General features: G+C 46.3%; 1 protein-coding gene across 2 annotated transcripts in view; it reads left to right on the top strand.

Moving 5' to 3' along the window:
* Top3beta (DNA topoisomerase 3-beta) overlaps nucleotides 1–18187 on the top strand; it is a 43819-nt gene that overhangs the window by 19978 nt on the left and 5654 nt on the right. Inside the window, exons 8-12 of one of the 2 annotated variants that reach the window (XM_084583994.1) lie at nucleotides 947–1030; nucleotides 2105–2225; nucleotides 3853–4035; nucleotides 9820–10029; nucleotides 16416–16633. In XM_084583994.1, coding sequence (XP_084440120.1) covers nucleotides 947–1030; nucleotides 2105–2225; nucleotides 3853–4035; nucleotides 9820–10029; nucleotides 16416–16633 — 816 coding nt within the window. The remainder of the gene's footprint in view (nucleotides 1–946; nucleotides 1031–2104; nucleotides 2226–3852; nucleotides 4036–9819; nucleotides 10030–16415; nucleotides 16634–18187) is intronic. The other variant, XM_084583995.1, reaches the window with a different exon arrangement.

Here is an 18187-nt window from a genome sequence, read left to right as displayed (position 1 = left end):
TCGGCGAAGTACTGTCGGAACTGCTGTTTGAAAGTGGTCCAGTTAGTTGTGTGGGGCTCGCGGTTGATGAACCAAGTCCTGGCGACCTCAATAAGGTAGAAAGAGACATTGAGAAATTTCAGAGCGTCGTCCCACCGGTTGTAGGCACTGCAGCGTTCATAGGTGTCAAGCCAGTCATCGACGTCTTCATCGCGACGACCAGCGAACAGCAGCAGGTCGCGCTGTCGTGTGGGCACAGTCGGAGGGGGTGGTGCAGCCGAGGTGGAGGGTCTGGCCTGTTCGTGGGTACTGTCGGTAGACATAGCGATGGTGGCAGTTGCCAAACGACGACCGGAACGTAGCTCCAGCGAGAGGCAGGGCCCAAGGCAGCAAGGGGATCAAATTTCACCTCCACCACTTGTAAAAGAAGGCTAGGTCGAGGCGGCGAGGTCGTGACGGCAAGGACAGCGAAGCCTTATCTAATGTTTTAATCTGATCACGAACCCAGGCGCGCGCCGGAGCCAGCGCCGCGGGACGATGATGGTGGTATGTACAAATGAAAGAAGATCATGACATGTACAAATCAAAGAAGGTCCACAGAAAGCTCACAATATGGGCAATTAGTGTACGGTGCTGTAGTGTCAAAACAGCATGCTTAGAAAAGGGTAAAGGTTTCTGTGACTTTATTATGGCACCATCTTGAAGTGGACTTGTCTTGTCTCCTCTCTTGTGTTTGTCTCTTTGTTTGCGCTTACTTTCCCCGTGCGATCATGAACCAACTAGCCCAGCAACAAGTTCTACTTAAGCGAAAAAGGGGGATGTGTTGTCTTTAATGCACTCCTTCTAGTGGCAGGGCCAATTCGGTATTACAGTGTCATACTTGAGGGGACATGCATTGCTTTCTAGAAATATAAGACGTTTGAGGGCTTGTTTTTTATTCAATTTTATTTTTTATTTTTTTCATTAGGGGAACACTTCATCAGCTCCTGAGGGTCCCAGACCTGAGTGCTGATGTTCAGGACCTGCTGTCCGAGGGAATCAACAAGCCAAAGTGAGCATTCCTTTTGTGTGCTTTTTGGATGCATAAGTTTGAATTAGGAAATATGCATTGGAATGCAAGAGTTTCAATTGCCAAAAACGCTATTTCACGAAAACAATGAACAGAACATTAAACAAAAACAAAGGTACACTTCTACCTGAAAAGAACAAGATGTTAAAAGAAAGAAGTCTCTAAGTTTAATACTAAGCTTGAACAGCATAATAACTGGACCCTCAAAATGTGGCCAATCATGAAAACAAATCTCAGTGGCACACAGTCGCGAATGTTCCAGCCTGGTTTGTATCATCGTTGCTGTCAAAATTGAATTTCGATGGTAAAAGCAGCGTTATCGATAAAATCAATCCCTAACAAAGTTACAAGATTTTGCAACATTTTCGACCTGGCTATCCTCATTTTTGACTTTGATACTGCCGCGCCTTCTGAGCACATTAAAAAAATGGCTTTGTTAGAGAAAAGAAAACTAGACGTTGGAAACGAAACTTAAGTTGTCTAATCTAATTGCAAGCTGAGGGGTGCAGCATGTTCGTAAGCAATGTGGAAGGCTGAATGTTAGCGTTGGTTATCGAGCTGACAATGTATTTGAATTGGCAATCACTGATTTCAATGTTCTTCTTTATGGCTGTTCTCATGGAGCGGTAACCTTGCATCTCCCTAAAAAGCATTGCTGAATCTACTATTAAAATTTGCTCCACGTTTGCTGGCATCCAATACCAGAGTTTGTGTACAGCTGAAAGCAGACAAGGTTCGTCCTCTTCACATAAATTTGCTGCAGCAGTTCATGTCTCAGGGTCTCACATTTAGCTTCTGAAACTAATGTCTATAAGCTTGGATAAAAGGAAAAGTTATTGTTATATTTATTTAATGATATAGTTAGCATTTTTTTTCACTATGAGTGAAAAATTGTTATTCTTTAACACGCAACTCAGAGAGAGCATTCTCATAACTTATAACGATCACTGCAATGAGTGTTCTAATTACTTCTGTGCTGGCATTGCAGTTCGTGAGCCATCTTATCTTGTTTTCAATGGCACATATGTTCCCTCTGCTTGTTCGTGTGCGTCACAGGAAGGGTCACGACGCCGGTGACCACCCGCCCATCACGCCAACCAGAGAAGCGTCGAGGAGTGAACTGGACGGCGATTCGTGGAAGCTGTACGACTACATTGCCAGGCACTTTGTAGCCACGGTCAGTGTTCACGCATCGAATGGTTCTTTAAAGGCCCACTGTCCACCCTCCGGTCGAAAATATTTTCTTCCCCGGTGACTGTGAGACTTTGCCCCTAGAACGCAAGGCCGCAAAATGTTTTTGAAAAGAGTAACTAATAACGCAGTTACAGTCACCGCAATCACCCGATTCTGTCATGCTTCTCTCCTTCCGTTCCTTCGCAAAGGTTTTTCACTCTCCTGCCCGAGGTCGTCTAGCCTCCGCAAGACAAATTCTCCTTCCTCCTCCGCGTTTGGCGGGAGGTGGGGCGTGGCACTTTGCGAGCGCGAAAAAAAAAAACGGCCGAGGGAGCGCGCGCCTCTGGATTCAGTCTGGCCGTGGCGAGGGAAAAGCGCGCAGCGAGCGGTAGACACGGGAGAAGGATGGGTGTCCTTCTCCCGTCAGTCAGCGAGACGGACCAATGGACGTCGTTCGCGGTACGTACGTCATTACTGCGGCCCGTCGGGCCAGCGAAGGAAACGGGGAAGCTGTCTTCCCAAAGGAGAGCATGAGAGAGCTTTGATTTGTATTTTCGATGCTTTGCGGTGCGCGTGTCACTGTAGCATTTTGCACAGACTATCTCCGGTACCTGATCGAAACACTGGGCTCCTTTGCTTAAAAGGGCCTTCCCTGGACAGTGGCCCTTTAAGAAGGGATGAGGGTCCTGAAAATGCTTTCTTTATTTTTAAAAATATTTTTTCAAATTTGACATGCAAGTGCAAAATGGAATGTTGATTTCAAATATGCATTTAATTTCAAATACTTTATCAGGAAGAGACGATATGGCAAAATAACATGTCCATTTTTCACTGGCCATTACGGCAATTTCTCATTTACAAGTACTTCTTTTAGGAGCATGCTCACATTTCAAAAGCTCCCGAGCACTTGCTAAAGCTAAGGAAATTTTGGTAATTTTCTTGATCATAAAGAAATACCAAAAGTCTGAAAGATAAATGTATCTGGCAGTAGTTAGCCAAAATTTGGTGTAATTGCTAGTATACCACACTTTAAGAAAAAAGCGAAGCTTTAGGATGTGCGATGGAAATTTTGAAATGGCTCTATGTCCCTAAAGGAGATCTTTTTCAACGAGAAATTACCGCAACGGCCTGCAAGAAACAACTTAATTAGGGCAGTTATTTTGTCATATCTTCTCCTTGGGATGATATTTGAAATAAGCATTCTGTTCTACACTTGCATGCTAAGTTTCAACAAGATATATATTGGAAAATAAAGAACGAGTTTCCGTGACCCTTATACCTTCTTAAAGGCAGTTTTTTTCGAGCCCTGTCCTTTATCGCTCTACTTTTTTGTATTTACGATAAGAATTGCTGGGGTTTTTCTTATTAAATAGGTTCTTTTAGTTTTGTTTGACTCCCAAATGTCACAACAAGAAAATAACTTCTTCATTAAGCTTAAAGATGGGGAAAAAAGAACCTGTCAGTTCAGTGACGAAGAGCATTTATGTGTGCAGGAGTGAAGAAGTTTGCGAGCATGCGTTGGTCCTCAGTGAAAAAAAAATATAGCTCTAAATACTGCAAGGAGTAAAAAAATTGTGCCGTGTGTTACTTCAGCTAACTTGATTGGTCTTGCCTGTCAACATTGGCTTCAGGTGAGTGAAGACATGAAGTACCTCCAGACCACGGCGTCCTTCACGGTTGGCGAGGAGCTGTTCACCCTGACGGGCAAGAGCGTCATCAGCCCGGGATTCACAAAGTTCATGTCATGGCATGCAGTTGCCCCGGAGGAGGCCCTGCCACAGCTTAGAGCTGGGACTACCTGTCCAATTGTGCAGGTGGGTTGTAACCAACACTGTTAAAACTTGACTGCTAAATGTCCTTTGAAGGAGCACGGTGATCATTTTTTTATGCCTGCCTATTCAACACAGTTGAAGGGCTTCTGCATGCTTTCCAGGAAAAAGTGTAAAAGGAATTTCTGAGCACGCAAATGAAGGTTGTTACAAAAATTCAAAACAAAAAGATCAGATGAATTTACATTTCATTCCTCTGTTTCATTCTCTCATTGCACCACTGATCTGACCAACCTGTGCATATATGCAATGGGAGCTTTACTTATTTATTATAGCCTCAAGGTACATGGTGTACGTAGTTGTTGACTTGCTAGAACAGTCCACTGCCTTTCATTTTCACAACGTCTTCTCTCTGCTTGCCATATTTTCTCGCATATAACCTGCACCAAAAACAGGAAAAAACAAAAGAATTAGAAGTAAGGGTGTGGTTATCTGCAAATTTTGGAGGGGGGGGGGGGGAATAGACTCCACTCAGGGTCTCTTCACGTATAAGGTCTACCTACCACCCCCTTCACCATCGACGCATGTTGACCTGATGAGAAGCAAACAAAATGCTTAGCCAAATCCGCATCTGCAGTTTGTTTATGCTATGGCACCAGGCTTATCTCAATTATACAGGACGCTTCATTAAAACTGGGTCAATCGGGTGCCATTTTGTGTGCATCATTTTGCACTGCTGGGTAGCCATGTTTAAGCACCATGAGTGTGTCTTGGCAGCAGTCATTCACAGCAACAATTAAGGGAAAGACTCCGTGATAACTGCAATTCTTCGCAGTTCTTAACTGCAATAATTCGCGCACACTTCTCAGGAGTGTCGGGTACAGAGTTGCTCCATAATGGCGAAGGCCTCTGCGGCTCCTTTCAGTGTGCAATGCAGTAGAGCTATAGTTTCTGCATTGCACGCGAGGAGGCTTCACTACACAAACAGCAAACAATACATGTTTGACGAGGAGTGTGCAATTCAAGGTCAAGGAAGAATCTTTGGACAGTCATTTGTCAAAACAATGCCACTTCGATGTGGTAGACTTTGGGAGCCCTACTGAATTACCATAAAAACCTGCGTAAAATACGAGATTTTTTTCCAACTTTCAGCGTTCCAAATTTCCGCCTCGTATTATTTGCGGATCCCAACCAAAATGTCAAAGTTTTGCGAGAAGTTTTGGTTTCGTTGTTGCCGCGTGGCTACAGCTTGGCTTTGTTATTGATGTGCAGCTACGGCTTGGCTTCGTTGCCCTAACGTGGCCGTGCCCCGCAGTGGCCACGACGTCGAGGTGTCGTTTCTTCGTTGTTGAGTCGTCGAGTGCGCACATCAACAGCGCATGGGCTCTCGTGCAAACCACGCTTCGCGAAAAAGTGTACGTTTTTTTCTTTAAGTGAACGAGCAAGATGCCAGGGTCTCGGAAACAGTACTCGGCTGCTTTTAAGAGAAAGGTGATTTTAGTTGCTGAAAACATCGGCAACAGTGCGGCCGGGAGGCAGTTTGGCGTCACCGAGGGAAACATTCGCGGATGGCGACGACAGAAAGAAGCCCTTTTCGCGTGCAAGGGAAAGCGAAGAAGCTTTCGCGGGCAAAAGAATGGCGTATTCCCGGAAATTGAACTCGCCCTGACGGAGTTCATACGAGAACAGCGAGCAGCGCATCTAGCTGTGAGCGTAGAGTTTATGCAGGCAAAAGCTAGAGAGCTTGCAAGGGAAAAGGGAATTCCGAGCTCCGCCTTCAAAGCAAGCAAGCACTGGATACGTCGCTACATGTGCTGTGCTGGATTCTCGCTACGCCGGCGAACCTCGATTTCACAAAAGCTGCCCGAATCCTTCGAAGAGCTGCTTGTGGCTTTTCAGCGCCACGTGATTTCTTTGCGAAAGACCAAGAACTTTCAGCTGGGGCAAATAGGCAATGCTGACCAGACGCCGGTTTACCCGGACATGCCATCGCCCCTCACCGTCCATGAGAAGGGCTCTAAACAAGTTTGTATCCGGTCTACTGGAAACGAGAAGACGCGGGTTACAGTCATGCTATCGTGCACGGCAGACGGCCGTAAGCTCCCGCCCTATGTCATCTTCAAGCGCAAGACAATGCCGAAAGGTGAGGAGCTGCCAAAAAATGTCATCTTGAGATGCCATGAAAAAGGTTGGATGTACGAGGATCTTGTCCTCGACTGGGTCAAGTCAGTGTGGTGCAAACGGCCCGGTGCACTGTTGTCCTTTCCATCCATCCTCGTGCTGGACGCGTTTCGTTGCCATTTGGCCGACTCGGTGAAGAGGCTGCTACGCGACTGCCGCACTGAACTTGTTGTGATTCCGGGTGGGATGGCCTCACAACTGCAGCCTCTCGACGTTTGTGTCAACAAACCCTTCAAGGACGCAGTCAAGCGATGCTACGCGGAATGGATGCGGTCAGGTGATCCTGCAGTGACGCCGGCCGGGCGGCTGAAGCGAGCATCGCCAGCCACGCTGTGCAAATGGATTGTGGACGCGTGGGCAAGCATCCCAGAGGAGCTTGTGCGCCGTTCGTTTAAGAAGTGCGGCATCTCAAACGCCCTCGATGGCACAGAAGATGAGTACCTGTGGGATGATTTGTCCGACAAAGAAATTTCCGAGGAACTGCTGAAGATGAAAGTGATTGAAGTGTGAGGTCCGATTTCAATAAATGTCTTGTTTTTTCTCTCTCGTATTATATGCTGTAAAAACTTTTTTTTTCCATTTCGCGTCTCCAAAATTTCACCTCGTATTATATTCGGGTTCGTATTATACGCGGGTTTTTACGGTAACTGATGCCAGCCACATGGAATTCGAATAAACGAGCTTCCAAAGCCACCGACTTGCTTGGCCATTTGGCGAGAGATCAGCAGCAGATATTGACCAGTGGCAGTACTACTGCTATGGTTGGATCAGTGGTCCGTCCGTAAACTGTCAACACTCCTGTAAGAGCTATGTGTACAAGTACCTTGGCCTGCGGATCTGCCATAACCTCTCCTGGACAGAGCATGTTGACAACGTTGCAGCAAATGCCCTACGCAAACTATTTTTCCTCCGACGTGCTCTGAAGTTCAGCCCCTCCAGTGTACGTTTACTTTCTTATAACACTATTATTCGCCCTATGCTAGAATATGCCGTCATAATATGGGATCCTTTCACTAAATCTAACATTGCTAAATTAGACAGTGTCCGAAAGAAAGCAGTACGGTTTGTTTACAATTCATATAACTGCACGTCTATCACTGCTCTTCTTAATCAAAGTGTTTTGCTTCCAGTCTCTCACAGAAACCGCATCTGTCGCCTAAAGTTCTTTTTTCAGTTAATCAAAGGCTAGTACAATATTGAAACATCCAAAACACTAGACAACGGCATGATTTTACAGTCACACCATTACACGCACGAGTTAACACCTTTAAGTATTCCTTTTTCCCCAGAACCATTACAGACTGGAATAATCTAACTAATGATGCAGTAACGCAAACTTCACTAAAAAGGTTTGAAAACCACCTTTAACTTTTTTATATTGTTGTACCGCTACATTCCTGTGTTTCGTTTGTACTTTTGCAATTGTGTTGTTCATATTTAAGATCGTTGTGTTGTTTCCAGCACTGATGTACTTCCATGTTGTGTGCCCACCCTGGGAAGGTCTTGTAAAAGATCGCAGTATCAATAAATAAAAATAAAATAAATAAAAATAAAATTTGAAAACAAAGAATGGGGACTTAACATCAAGTACACAGAATTGAATGCTACAAGAAGAGGCATAGAGCAAATGCAAAACTTGCTCTAGAAAGTAGTGCCTCTAATACATATTTTCCCCCTTGAACACTGTTTATTTAGTATTTATGAAATTCACAAATATTGTTACAGTCAAACCGGGATATATCGAACTCGAAGGGGATTGCGAAATAGTTCGATATATCGATAAATCAATATACAGAAATTGGCTCGAGACGCCACTTGCGATTGTGAAAAATGATGCTGTATTTGTCGCATAATCACCTCACTCGCATAATGAGCCAACCACCCCCCTTTTGCCCCCGAGAATTTGAAAAAAAGAAAGAAGCCTTCAGTGGCGCGTCTATCTGTTTCGGCCTTCGCATCCACAGCTCATTGGCAGCACGCCAAGATGCTGCGCAGCGATAACTTCACGGCGTATTTATATTTTAACTATACTTTTGATAGATTCTGCAGTGGCAGGGAGCGAACTTGGCAGTGCCCGTCATGGCTTGAGTGCACAAGCCTGGTTCAATTTATCACGCTGCGCCAAAATCATTAGAAAACGTGACAACTGCAAATGCCGTTTGAAGCAAACAATGCTAAAAGCCAGTGTCATGATCGCAACTGACCGCGTGCTTTCGTTGATTCGTAGATGCAAGAATGGTCAACTCGCAAAAAAAAAATAATTCAAATCTGCCGCTTCTTAATGTCCGCAGCCGCTATAGCTTATGCAGCGGTGCATGTTGAGCGCGAGAACAAATAAGGACGACTCTCGCAAAAAAAAAGAAAAAAAAATGCTGCTTCTTAACATCCGCAGCCGCAATAGCATACACTACACCGCATGTTCAGCACGACAAGGATGGTCGACTCGAAAAAAAAAAAATTGCTGCTTTTAAATGTCCGCAGCTGCCATAGCATATGCTACGCCACACGTTCAGCACGGCGGCAAAGATGAATGACGCTCGCAAAACAAAAAAAAAAAGATCTGCCATTTCTTAGCATCCGCAGCCACTATAGCTTATGCACGTTTCACACTGCGACACAAAACATGCATCGCACATCAGCCGCTGCGCGCAGAGCGTCCAACTCACACTGGAGAAAGCGTCTGCCACGGGACCGAGCTGCCTTGTCCGCGCATGTGTAATGCATGCTGCTGCGAACGAAAACCGGAAAAGAGAGAGGAAGGGGAGAGATAAAGTTTGGCAGGAGAGTAGGCACACCCTGGTGCTTCGCTCTATCATGTTCTTCCCCTCTCCCACAGCTGCCTCTCCCACAGCTGCATTGGTTCCCTCTCGTTCCTTCACGCACATGGCTTGCAAACGTCATATGCTGGCCCACGTCGCTCGCCTTTGGGAAAAGGGCGCAGTGCTGCCCTAGAGCAGCCGTCGCTGAAATGTGCTGTGCCCTTCTTATTCCTTCCGTGCATGGCCTGAAAACGTCCCGCGGCAAACGGCTGAGGGTGATGCGATATTCTTTGAGGAAGGCGCAGCGTTCAATGCGTGGTGCGGAGTTCGATATATCGAACGACCGGTGAAATTGAGTTCGATATACGACACAGCTTTCCTATGCTCTTACATGGGATTGTCAAGGGGATATTCCGTGAGTTCGATATAACCAAAATTTGTATTATCCGGGTTCAATATATCTGGGTTCGACTCTACAACCACATATCTACTAGAGCTATACTACTTTTCAGTGTGGTTTTGGTCACTTTGTGTGGCTTTGTGCAACCGGCAAACAAGGGCATGCATGCCTTCTTTGTACCAGCTGTTAAAGTGAAAGCGTAACGGTCCCTTTCGGCAAAAAAAGGAGACATCGTTGTGGCCGGAAAATTCTGATTGGTTAAGCGGGGTCATGATGTAGTCATGACATTGCTTCTAGCGACACCTCTCACTATTCGATGAGTGTCAGACACACTACCCTATAACCCATGTTGGTGCCATGAAGGAAAAAAAATTATGCTACAAAGGAGACACGCATGCCCTTGTTCACTGGAGGCACAAAGACATGCATTTTAAAAAATAGGGTTCATCAAAGGTATGTATTCATTTGGTGGCCCTTTATTTATTTCAGACAAAACTTGCTGAGCAGAAGACAAACCCGCCGGACTACCTGACTGAGTCGGAGCTGATCTCACTGATGGACAAGCACGGAATTGGCACGGATGCCTCTATTCCAGTGCACATCAACAACATCTGTCAGCGAAATTATGTCACCGTCGGTTCGGGAAGGCGGCTCATCCCGACGAACTTAGGCATAGTCCTTGTCCACGGATACCAGAAGGTTTCCGCCATTTCTTGCTTGATGTTGCTTTATCTTATGATGCGCTAGCCCGAACAGTCGATTGTACAAAAACAAGATGGAGTCCTTCTCACTGATCCTTAGAAAAGATGCACAACGGATTAGCACGTTTTTTTTTATTTACCATTGTTTGCTGCCTCAGGACATAAATGAATGAAGAAAGGTTGGCTGGTCTAGTTGAGCCCACTTATAACGAACCTGATTGTCACGCGAAATTTGTTCGTCGCATCCAAAAGTTCGTGATATGTGGGTCTCTCACAAAAAAATTGACATCAATGAAAAAAAAATTTAGTTCGAAAAGAAGTCTGTAATCGTTCTCTGCCTTTTAAGCGCGCCTCCGATGACGGCAGTTTCAAGCTTGTTCAAAGCTTGATATGTTCGTCCCCCAAGGCCTTAAAATATACAAAATTTTTAAGTTCTTCAATATGGTTCACTACTGTGCTCGCTGGCTCCGATGGCTCGCTGTCGTCGTCGTCCGATGCTTCAGCGTTGCACTTCCTGGATGACCGCCTCATCTCAAAAAATCTCCACGACTTCAGCAGCCTCGTCCGCATCAACAAAATCTTGCCAATCGATATCGCGACCGGCCAGGTCAGCTTCAACAACACGTCGCCACAAGTCGTCATCAGGCTAGCTTTGTTGAGTGACTTCAATGCCCTCTTCAGTGGCATCGGCAAAGCCAGCCTTGCGAAAACAATTCCGGATGGAATCGGGCGTCACTTCCATCCATGCTGCTTTGATCATTTTCATTGCAGGCTCATTTGCAGTAGGACAATCAACTGCAATCAGCATCCTCTGCACAACATTGCACCGGTAGGCCGCTTTAAACGACCATATTATGCCCATGTCCAGCTGTTGCGCTTTTGATGTCGCATATGGGGGCAGAAAAAGCAGCTCAACTGCGGTTAATAGAGCCTGCACATGGTGTGCAGCACAGTTGTCAAGAATGTGAAGAACTTTGCGCCCTTTCTTTGCCATACTGCTGTCAAAATCGATGAGCCATTCCTTGAACAACTCGCATGTCATCCACAATTTTAAGTTGTGTCTGATACGTAACTGCGGAAGCAACGTGGCCTCTTTGACTTGCCGATGACAAATAGCAAGCACTGATCGCTTCTGTTCATGTTCGTGCACAGCAGTACAGTTATACGCACTTTGCTGTGCTTACCGCCAGCACACTTGTCGCCCTTCGTAGCATGTGTTTTGCCAGGCAGCATTTGATAGAATAGGGCTCTTTCATCGACGTTATATATATCCTTTTCAGCATACCTTGATACATGGGCCAAGTTTGTTGACAGCCATGTACTGACGTCAGCATTTGGTAGAATAGGGCTGTTTCATCGGCGTTAAATATGTCCTTTTTAGCATACCTTGATACATGGGCCAAGTTTGTTAACAACCATGTACTGACATCTTCGTCATTTACTGCTGCCGATTCGCCGTTGATGCACTTGAAAATGATCCTGTGGCAGCGCTTGTGGCGATGAAGCCAGCTGTTTCCAGAGGAAAAATCTGGGAAGTCCAGGAGGAATGCAAGGTCTTTTGCCTTGGACCACATCAGCAGCCCGCAGATAGGCACATTCCGTGCCCGAGCGTCAAGGAACCACTTAAGGAGCATGTCTTCAACATCTGCATATGTGGCCTTCTGTAGGCGCTTCCTCGTCGTGGATTTCGTGGCGGCACTCTTGTAGATTTTATCTTTCTCTTTCAGTATTGTGGATATTGTTGACTTTGACAAACTGCACTTTTTAACCAGTTCGCGATTCTTCGCGCCTTGAGAAAGATCTTTCAATATCGAAAGTTTTGTGGCCGAGTCCAAAGCTTTACGCTTCACTGTCGAAGTAGACAATGGCAAATCCGCCATCTTGAATATAGGCTTCACACCACTAGGAAACAAACAACGCACCAGCACAACCGCAAGAAAGAAAAACAAGTAAACGACTGCGTACTGCGTCACTGTCAGTCATGTGAGACTCAGGTATAGAGGGAAGGGGGAAGGGAAGGCGGGTTCGACAGCACGTGATTGCATGCTACGTTGTCGATTGGTAGCAAACTTGAACTTTGCTCTGACGTTGACCATGGCGAATGGGATCATGTGGTGAATGAGATGTTACTCTTGGTCCTTCCATTCGACCTGCGTGTTCAAGTGGCTAACGTGTGCTGGGCTCGGCTAGCTTTTTTTTTTTCGCTTCAGCGCTTCCTTTGCTGTGTCGCCGCTCCTACGTGCCTCCGTCTTAGATGCCGCGGAAGATAGTCCGGGAAGTCGCTTGCCACATTTGGGCTGCTGCTCATTCCTCCGGCGAGATGCCGCGAGAGATAAACCGGGAAGTCGCTTGCTGCGTGTGCGCCGCCCCTCATGCCTCGGGCGAGATGCAGCGGGGGAATCAGAAATGCCAATTGTCGCGGCTTGCAGAGCACAGAATCAGCAGATCTCACCATGTGGAGAGTGGTCTGTGGCACCAAGGCATTCATTGTGGCCGATCGGTTAGTCTCACAGATTTTCGTTGCAGCCGAGACAGAGTGCCATAGCCCTAATGTATACTTCGACGGTCGCACCGGACTTGTTCGTGATAAGCAATCGTTCGTCTTAAAGGGGGCCGTTTGTAAGTGGACTCGAATGTAGTTAGAAGTCCAGGAGGGTGTGATGATATGTCTCCTGCACCCAAAAATACAGTCGATTCCGGATATATCGAACTCGAAGGGAATTGTGAAATAGTTCGGTATACAGAAGTCGGCTTGAGACGCTGCTTACGATCGTGAAATGTGATACCGTATTTGTCGCATAATTAACTCACTCGCACAATAATGAACCCATCCTCCACTTCTGCCACCGACAATAAGAAAAAAAAGCCTTAGTTAATGGCATGTCCCTCCATTTCATGCGCCGTATCCACAGCTCATTTATTGACAGCGTGCCAGATGCTGCTCAGCAGTGTCACGGCGTGTTTATCTTTTGACTGCACTTTTGATGTTAGCTCCTGCGGTGGAGGGGAGCGAACTTGGCAGAGTGCCCGTGATGGCTTGATTGCTCAAGCCTGGTCCGATTTATGACTCCGCGCTTGGGGCGGGCGGGCGTAGTCCACTGCCATAAAATGATTGGAAAGCATGATAGCCGCAAATGCCGTTTAAAGCAAACAATGCTAAAAGCTGGCGTTATGATCGCAGCTGACCGCGTGCTTTTGTTGATTCATAGAAGCAAGGATGGACGACTCTTTCAAAATAAAAATTAAACATCTGCTGCTTCTTAATGTCCACAGCCACCATAGCTTACGGTGTGCCGTATGCTCAGCACGATGACAAGAATGGACAACTCTTGCAAAAAAAAAAAAACTCTGCCCCTTATTAACGTCCGCAACCACCATAGCATAGCTTACACTACGCCGTACGTTCAGCACGACAACCAGGATAGACGACTCTCGCAAAAAAAAAATCTGCCACTTCTTAACGTCCGCAGCCACCATAGATTATGCACGTTCAGCGCAACGACACAAAATGCGCATTGCACATCAGCCACCATGCGCAGAGGATTCACAACACACACTGGAGAAAGCGTCGGACGTTTTGTCTGCCAGGGACTGAGCTGGGTTATTGGTGCATGCATAGCATGTACTGCTGTGAGCAAATACTGGGAAAGAGAGATAAACTTCGGCAGAAGAATGGGCACATCGTTGCGCTTCGCTCTATTGTGTTTTTCCCCTTTCCGTAATTTCACAACTGCATTGGCTGCGTCTGCTTCGTACCGGCGGTCACGCACATGGCTTGCAAACGTCACATGCTGGCACGTGGCAAACGATCACCGCAGATGTGCACGCCTTTTCGGAAAGGGCGCGGCGCTGCCCTAGACCAGCTGTCGCCGAACTGTTCCCTCTCATTCCTTCCGCACATGGCTTAAAAACGTCACGTGGCAAATGGCCGAGGGTGATGATGCGATCGTCTTTTGGGAAGGCGCACCTCCTAGTGCGTAGTGCAGAGTTCAATATATCGTACGATCGGTGAAATTGAGTTCGATATACGACGCAGCTTTCCTATACTTTTACATATGGGATTTTGAAGGAGATATTCTGTGAGTTCGATATAACCAAAATTCGAATTGTCCGAGTTCAGTATATCCGGGTTCGACTGTATATGAGGGTGGGTTGTTAAGCAGGTGACACGCTGCTGCCAGGTGTTGAATTCTTGTAGGGTCGTTACACCGGTTGCAGAACAAAATTACGATTCAACCGGTCATTGTACGCCATTCCAGGCAGTGTCATAGTTTCTTATTGCGTATTGCATACATCTGCCAGTCAAATAAGAGCCTAGCTCACGAAAGGAATTGGAACTGACGATGCACCTACCTCGAGTTGTATACCTTCCTTGACTTTCATATTGAAACTGTGGTACAACCATTCATCCTTCAGCATAATTCAAGGTGGTGTGATGTGATTTTTCATTCCACTCCACATTCATCCATTGGTCAAGTTGGAGGCCACGGATTTGAAACGACATATCCACCTCGAGTTGCATGCCTTCAAACCAAGGTTTTTGGCTATCATGGCTTCCACATGCCACATAAAACATGGCAGTCTACGGAAAATATGCGCACGCACTGAATACGGTATCAGGAGGAAGAACTTTAATCCATGCTTAACGCCTCACGCTAGAACATTTCACCCACTGCACTGTAATGCTTTCACATTCATGCACATGAGCTGTTTTAAACACTTCTGCTAAATTATTTTCAATGCTGTCATTTGATATAGTGGCAGTAATGGTATGCTCCTAATGTCATGGAATTAGACTGGTTTTGCTTTACGTGGCGCATGCATTGGTTTGCAATATAAACTGCAACCTTGTTACACTTTAATACAGTAAAAGCTCGTTAATTTGATCCTCGATAGTTTGAATTTTTGAATAATTCGAACTAAACTGCTTGGTCCGGTCAAGATCTGTAGAGGTCTGTGTATAAAAGCCCATTAATTCGAACCCGAGTTGGTTCCGCTATGGATAATTCGTACTGCACTGCACCGCATCTGGTACCATAAGTGATCGTCAAAGTAGCAAACCTGAACTACATATTGCTCAGTTGACTGCGCATCTCTCACGTGTGTGCAATGGCATGCGTAATGAAACACAGACGGTCTCATGCAACACTACTTTAATAGGCTGGCTATGTTTCAGTTTCGCTTTTATGAGCTTCGTGTCGTCTACGCCAGCCCGCTGCAGCGGCACTCAGTCGGCGTGCACGAGCCAGCTAACAAATCATAGTTGCACAGCATTTCGGATAGGGAGTTTTTTACGCGCTTCCATCGTGGTTTTTCCGCTGTTCTTAAAATTTGCGCTGACTTCACGACTTACTTTAAGTTAAAGACATCCTCATTCTATGCCGCATTGCAAGTCCTTGAATAATAATTTTCAAAAAAGGTGCCGTTCAGCGTCGTGCAGAGTGAAGCCTCATACACAACGCAGGCTGCTTGTGAAGGGGCCCTCCCGCTACCATGCCGAACTGTGAAGGATGAGTGCCAGTGAGAAGTTAAGGCCAAAGTTTTAACTAAGGCCGCTGGTACTCTGCCAAGTTTCCCCCCGCCCCACATCCCCATCCTCTAGACCTAACGTCGAAAGATACATGCCCCATGAAGTTATCGCTGCGCAGGATTTATGTGTGCTGCCAAGAAACGAGCTGTGAGCTGTGACGGTGCGAAACAGAGGGACGCGGTAACGACTAATGCTTTTTTTTCCCCCGAATTCTCAGCGGCAAAAGTGGGGGTCGAGTTCATTGTGTGCTTGGGTTCATTACGCTAGCGAATATAGTAAATTTTTTGCCGTAATGCAAATGGTGCTCCTCAGCTTTTTCAAGGCCTTTCGATAATTCGAACGTCGGATAATTGAACCTTTTCATTGGTTCCATGAAATTAGAGTTAATGAGCTTTTACTGTATAATGGCCTGAGGTGGTGTGGACATGACAGAAGCATTAGTATCTGGCTCAGATATTAGGGTTAATGAATAGCATGCTTCGAGATCCGCTACCATGCATGCACAGATTGCCTTCAAGGTGCCATGCGCTGGCCGATGGCAGGCACTCCCGCCGCATCATGGTCGTTCAGCATGTAAACACTAGTAACGCACAGAAGTGAAGCACAGTCCTGTTATTGCTTCTAAATGGAACATAGGCGGCAGCAAACTTTGTTACCTTCTAAAGCCGATTTTTTTTGCAGAAAAGCGATTTCTTTTAAGCTTACAAATTTTTCGAACAGTTTGATTATTTGGCCCATTCTCTGGGCTTTGCCTAGTCCAGAAAATCGATCAACAACTTAACGGCTATTGCATTTAGTGTAGTTCCAGTTTCGAAATAATATGACTTTTCTTTTCCTTTTCCCTTCGTGTCCAGATCGACCAGGATCTGATCCTGCCGACCATGCGGGCAGCCGTGGAGCAGCAGCTCAACCTGATTGCCTTGGGCAAAGCTGACTATGACGCCGTGCTGAACCACACCCTGACCGTGTTCCAGCTCAAGTTCTGCTACTTTGTCACCAGCATCCTGCAGATGGACGAGCTCTTCGAGGTCACCTTCACACCGCTCTCTGATAGTGGCAAGCCCCTGTCCAGGTCAGCTCTGCCGGCTTCCTTTGGCCCTGCTTTCTTCACCCTCATTCTTGAGGTTTTATTTATTGTTGTCTATTAAATTAAGGCAGCAAACATGTTAAGCTTAACGACTACACAAGTAGATTGGGCTCATTGTTTTCGCCTACCAAGCTTAAAAGGCCTCCGAGGACGACTTCATGTGACCGTTGCTGCCAGGAAAACTTTATGCTTTGACTCCTGCTGACTGTGCCAACATTTGTTAGGTATCAAAAGGATGCATTTATTACTGAGAAAATAGAGATCAAAATTCTTCCCACCTGTCCATTCAAACACCTGACATGCTCACAAGAACTGCGAGTTGCCCCTGTTTTGAAGCAAATGGTGATGCAGCGTATTCTCTGCCCAAAAATAAGTTTCGACATGTGCACTTCACTTACGAAATCAGCAACTAATGGCAACACACGTTTTTGAATGTGGTGCTCCATCAGTATAGGCGAATCACGGTTCATCTCCTTCAGTTGTTCCTTTAATATTGAACTGGAAATCAGAGTGCAAAAAAGTTGTTCAAAGCAAAAGGACAGCACCTCTTTCTGATTTACATTCGGACCTCCCTGTATTTGTGACCTTCTGGTTTGTTTTTGTTGTTGTTGTTCTTTTTATTTTATTTTTTTGCTCATTTACTGCTCTCTCGTTTGCTGCTTTGTGCCAGCATTTTTGCACGCTTGGGTTTGGAAGCGTAGTCCTCTTCTGCATGGTTTGCTCCGAGAATTCGAGAATTCTAGTGTGGCAAACGCAACCTGTAACTCTTAACATGTCTGCTTTTGTGCCTTGTCGCAGCTCCCACTTTTGCTACCACATTCACTTTTCTTCTCTGGGAGAGTCGGTCTTGAATTATAGCACGCAGTACAAAACTCGGTTAATTCGAAATCCCGGATAATTCGAAGGTTTTCTGCGGTCCCGTATTTTCCAATGTAAATTTGGCTGGATAATTCGAACAGGCAGCCTGCGCCAGCCCGGTTAATTCGAAAATTTGGACTGCTATGCGGCAATGCCTGATCCATGTTTCGCCGCAAACCCGGCGAAACGACGGCCCTACGGAGCCGCGATGCAAAGCCACATAGTAATGGTGATGATTTATAGGCGAAGCGCCCCAGCCGGAGCACTCTCTGCACAAAAATCGGTCCACAGTGCGCCTCGCGCACCGCCGAAACACGCGCCTGCAGAGGAGAAGACGTGCTTCACTGCAACACGGCGGGCATACCGGTTTTTATCACGTGACCTCGCCCCCACTCCATCCCTTGGTGTGCTTCGCCCACTCTTCCCCCGTGCCTCCGACGCTGCAAGTACGCCACCACCACCGCCGCGCCGGTCTCGCCTGCGCCATTTCTTTGTGTTGTGCGCTGTGGTTAGGGGTCGGCTACTGTGCCGTTTTTTTGGGCGGGACTGTGCAGAAGTGCTAGCTTTGTGACCGTAGCAGTGCAGAAATGCCAAAGTACAAGACTTTAACGCTGCAGCAGAAGTTCTGCTTGATCCAAGAAGCAGGCAAGAGCGCTTGTTCGAAGACCGAGTTGGCCAAAA

Source organism: Amblyomma maculatum, chromosome 11 (assembly GCF_055883805.1).
Source record: "Amblyomma maculatum isolate TAMU_Amacu chromosome 11, ASM5588380v1, whole genome shotgun sequence".
Classification (NCBI taxonomy): domain Eukaryota; kingdom Metazoa; phylum Arthropoda; class Arachnida; order Ixodida; family Ixodidae; genus Amblyomma; species Amblyomma maculatum.
This window is presented reverse-complemented; position numbering and strand designations above follow the sequence as displayed.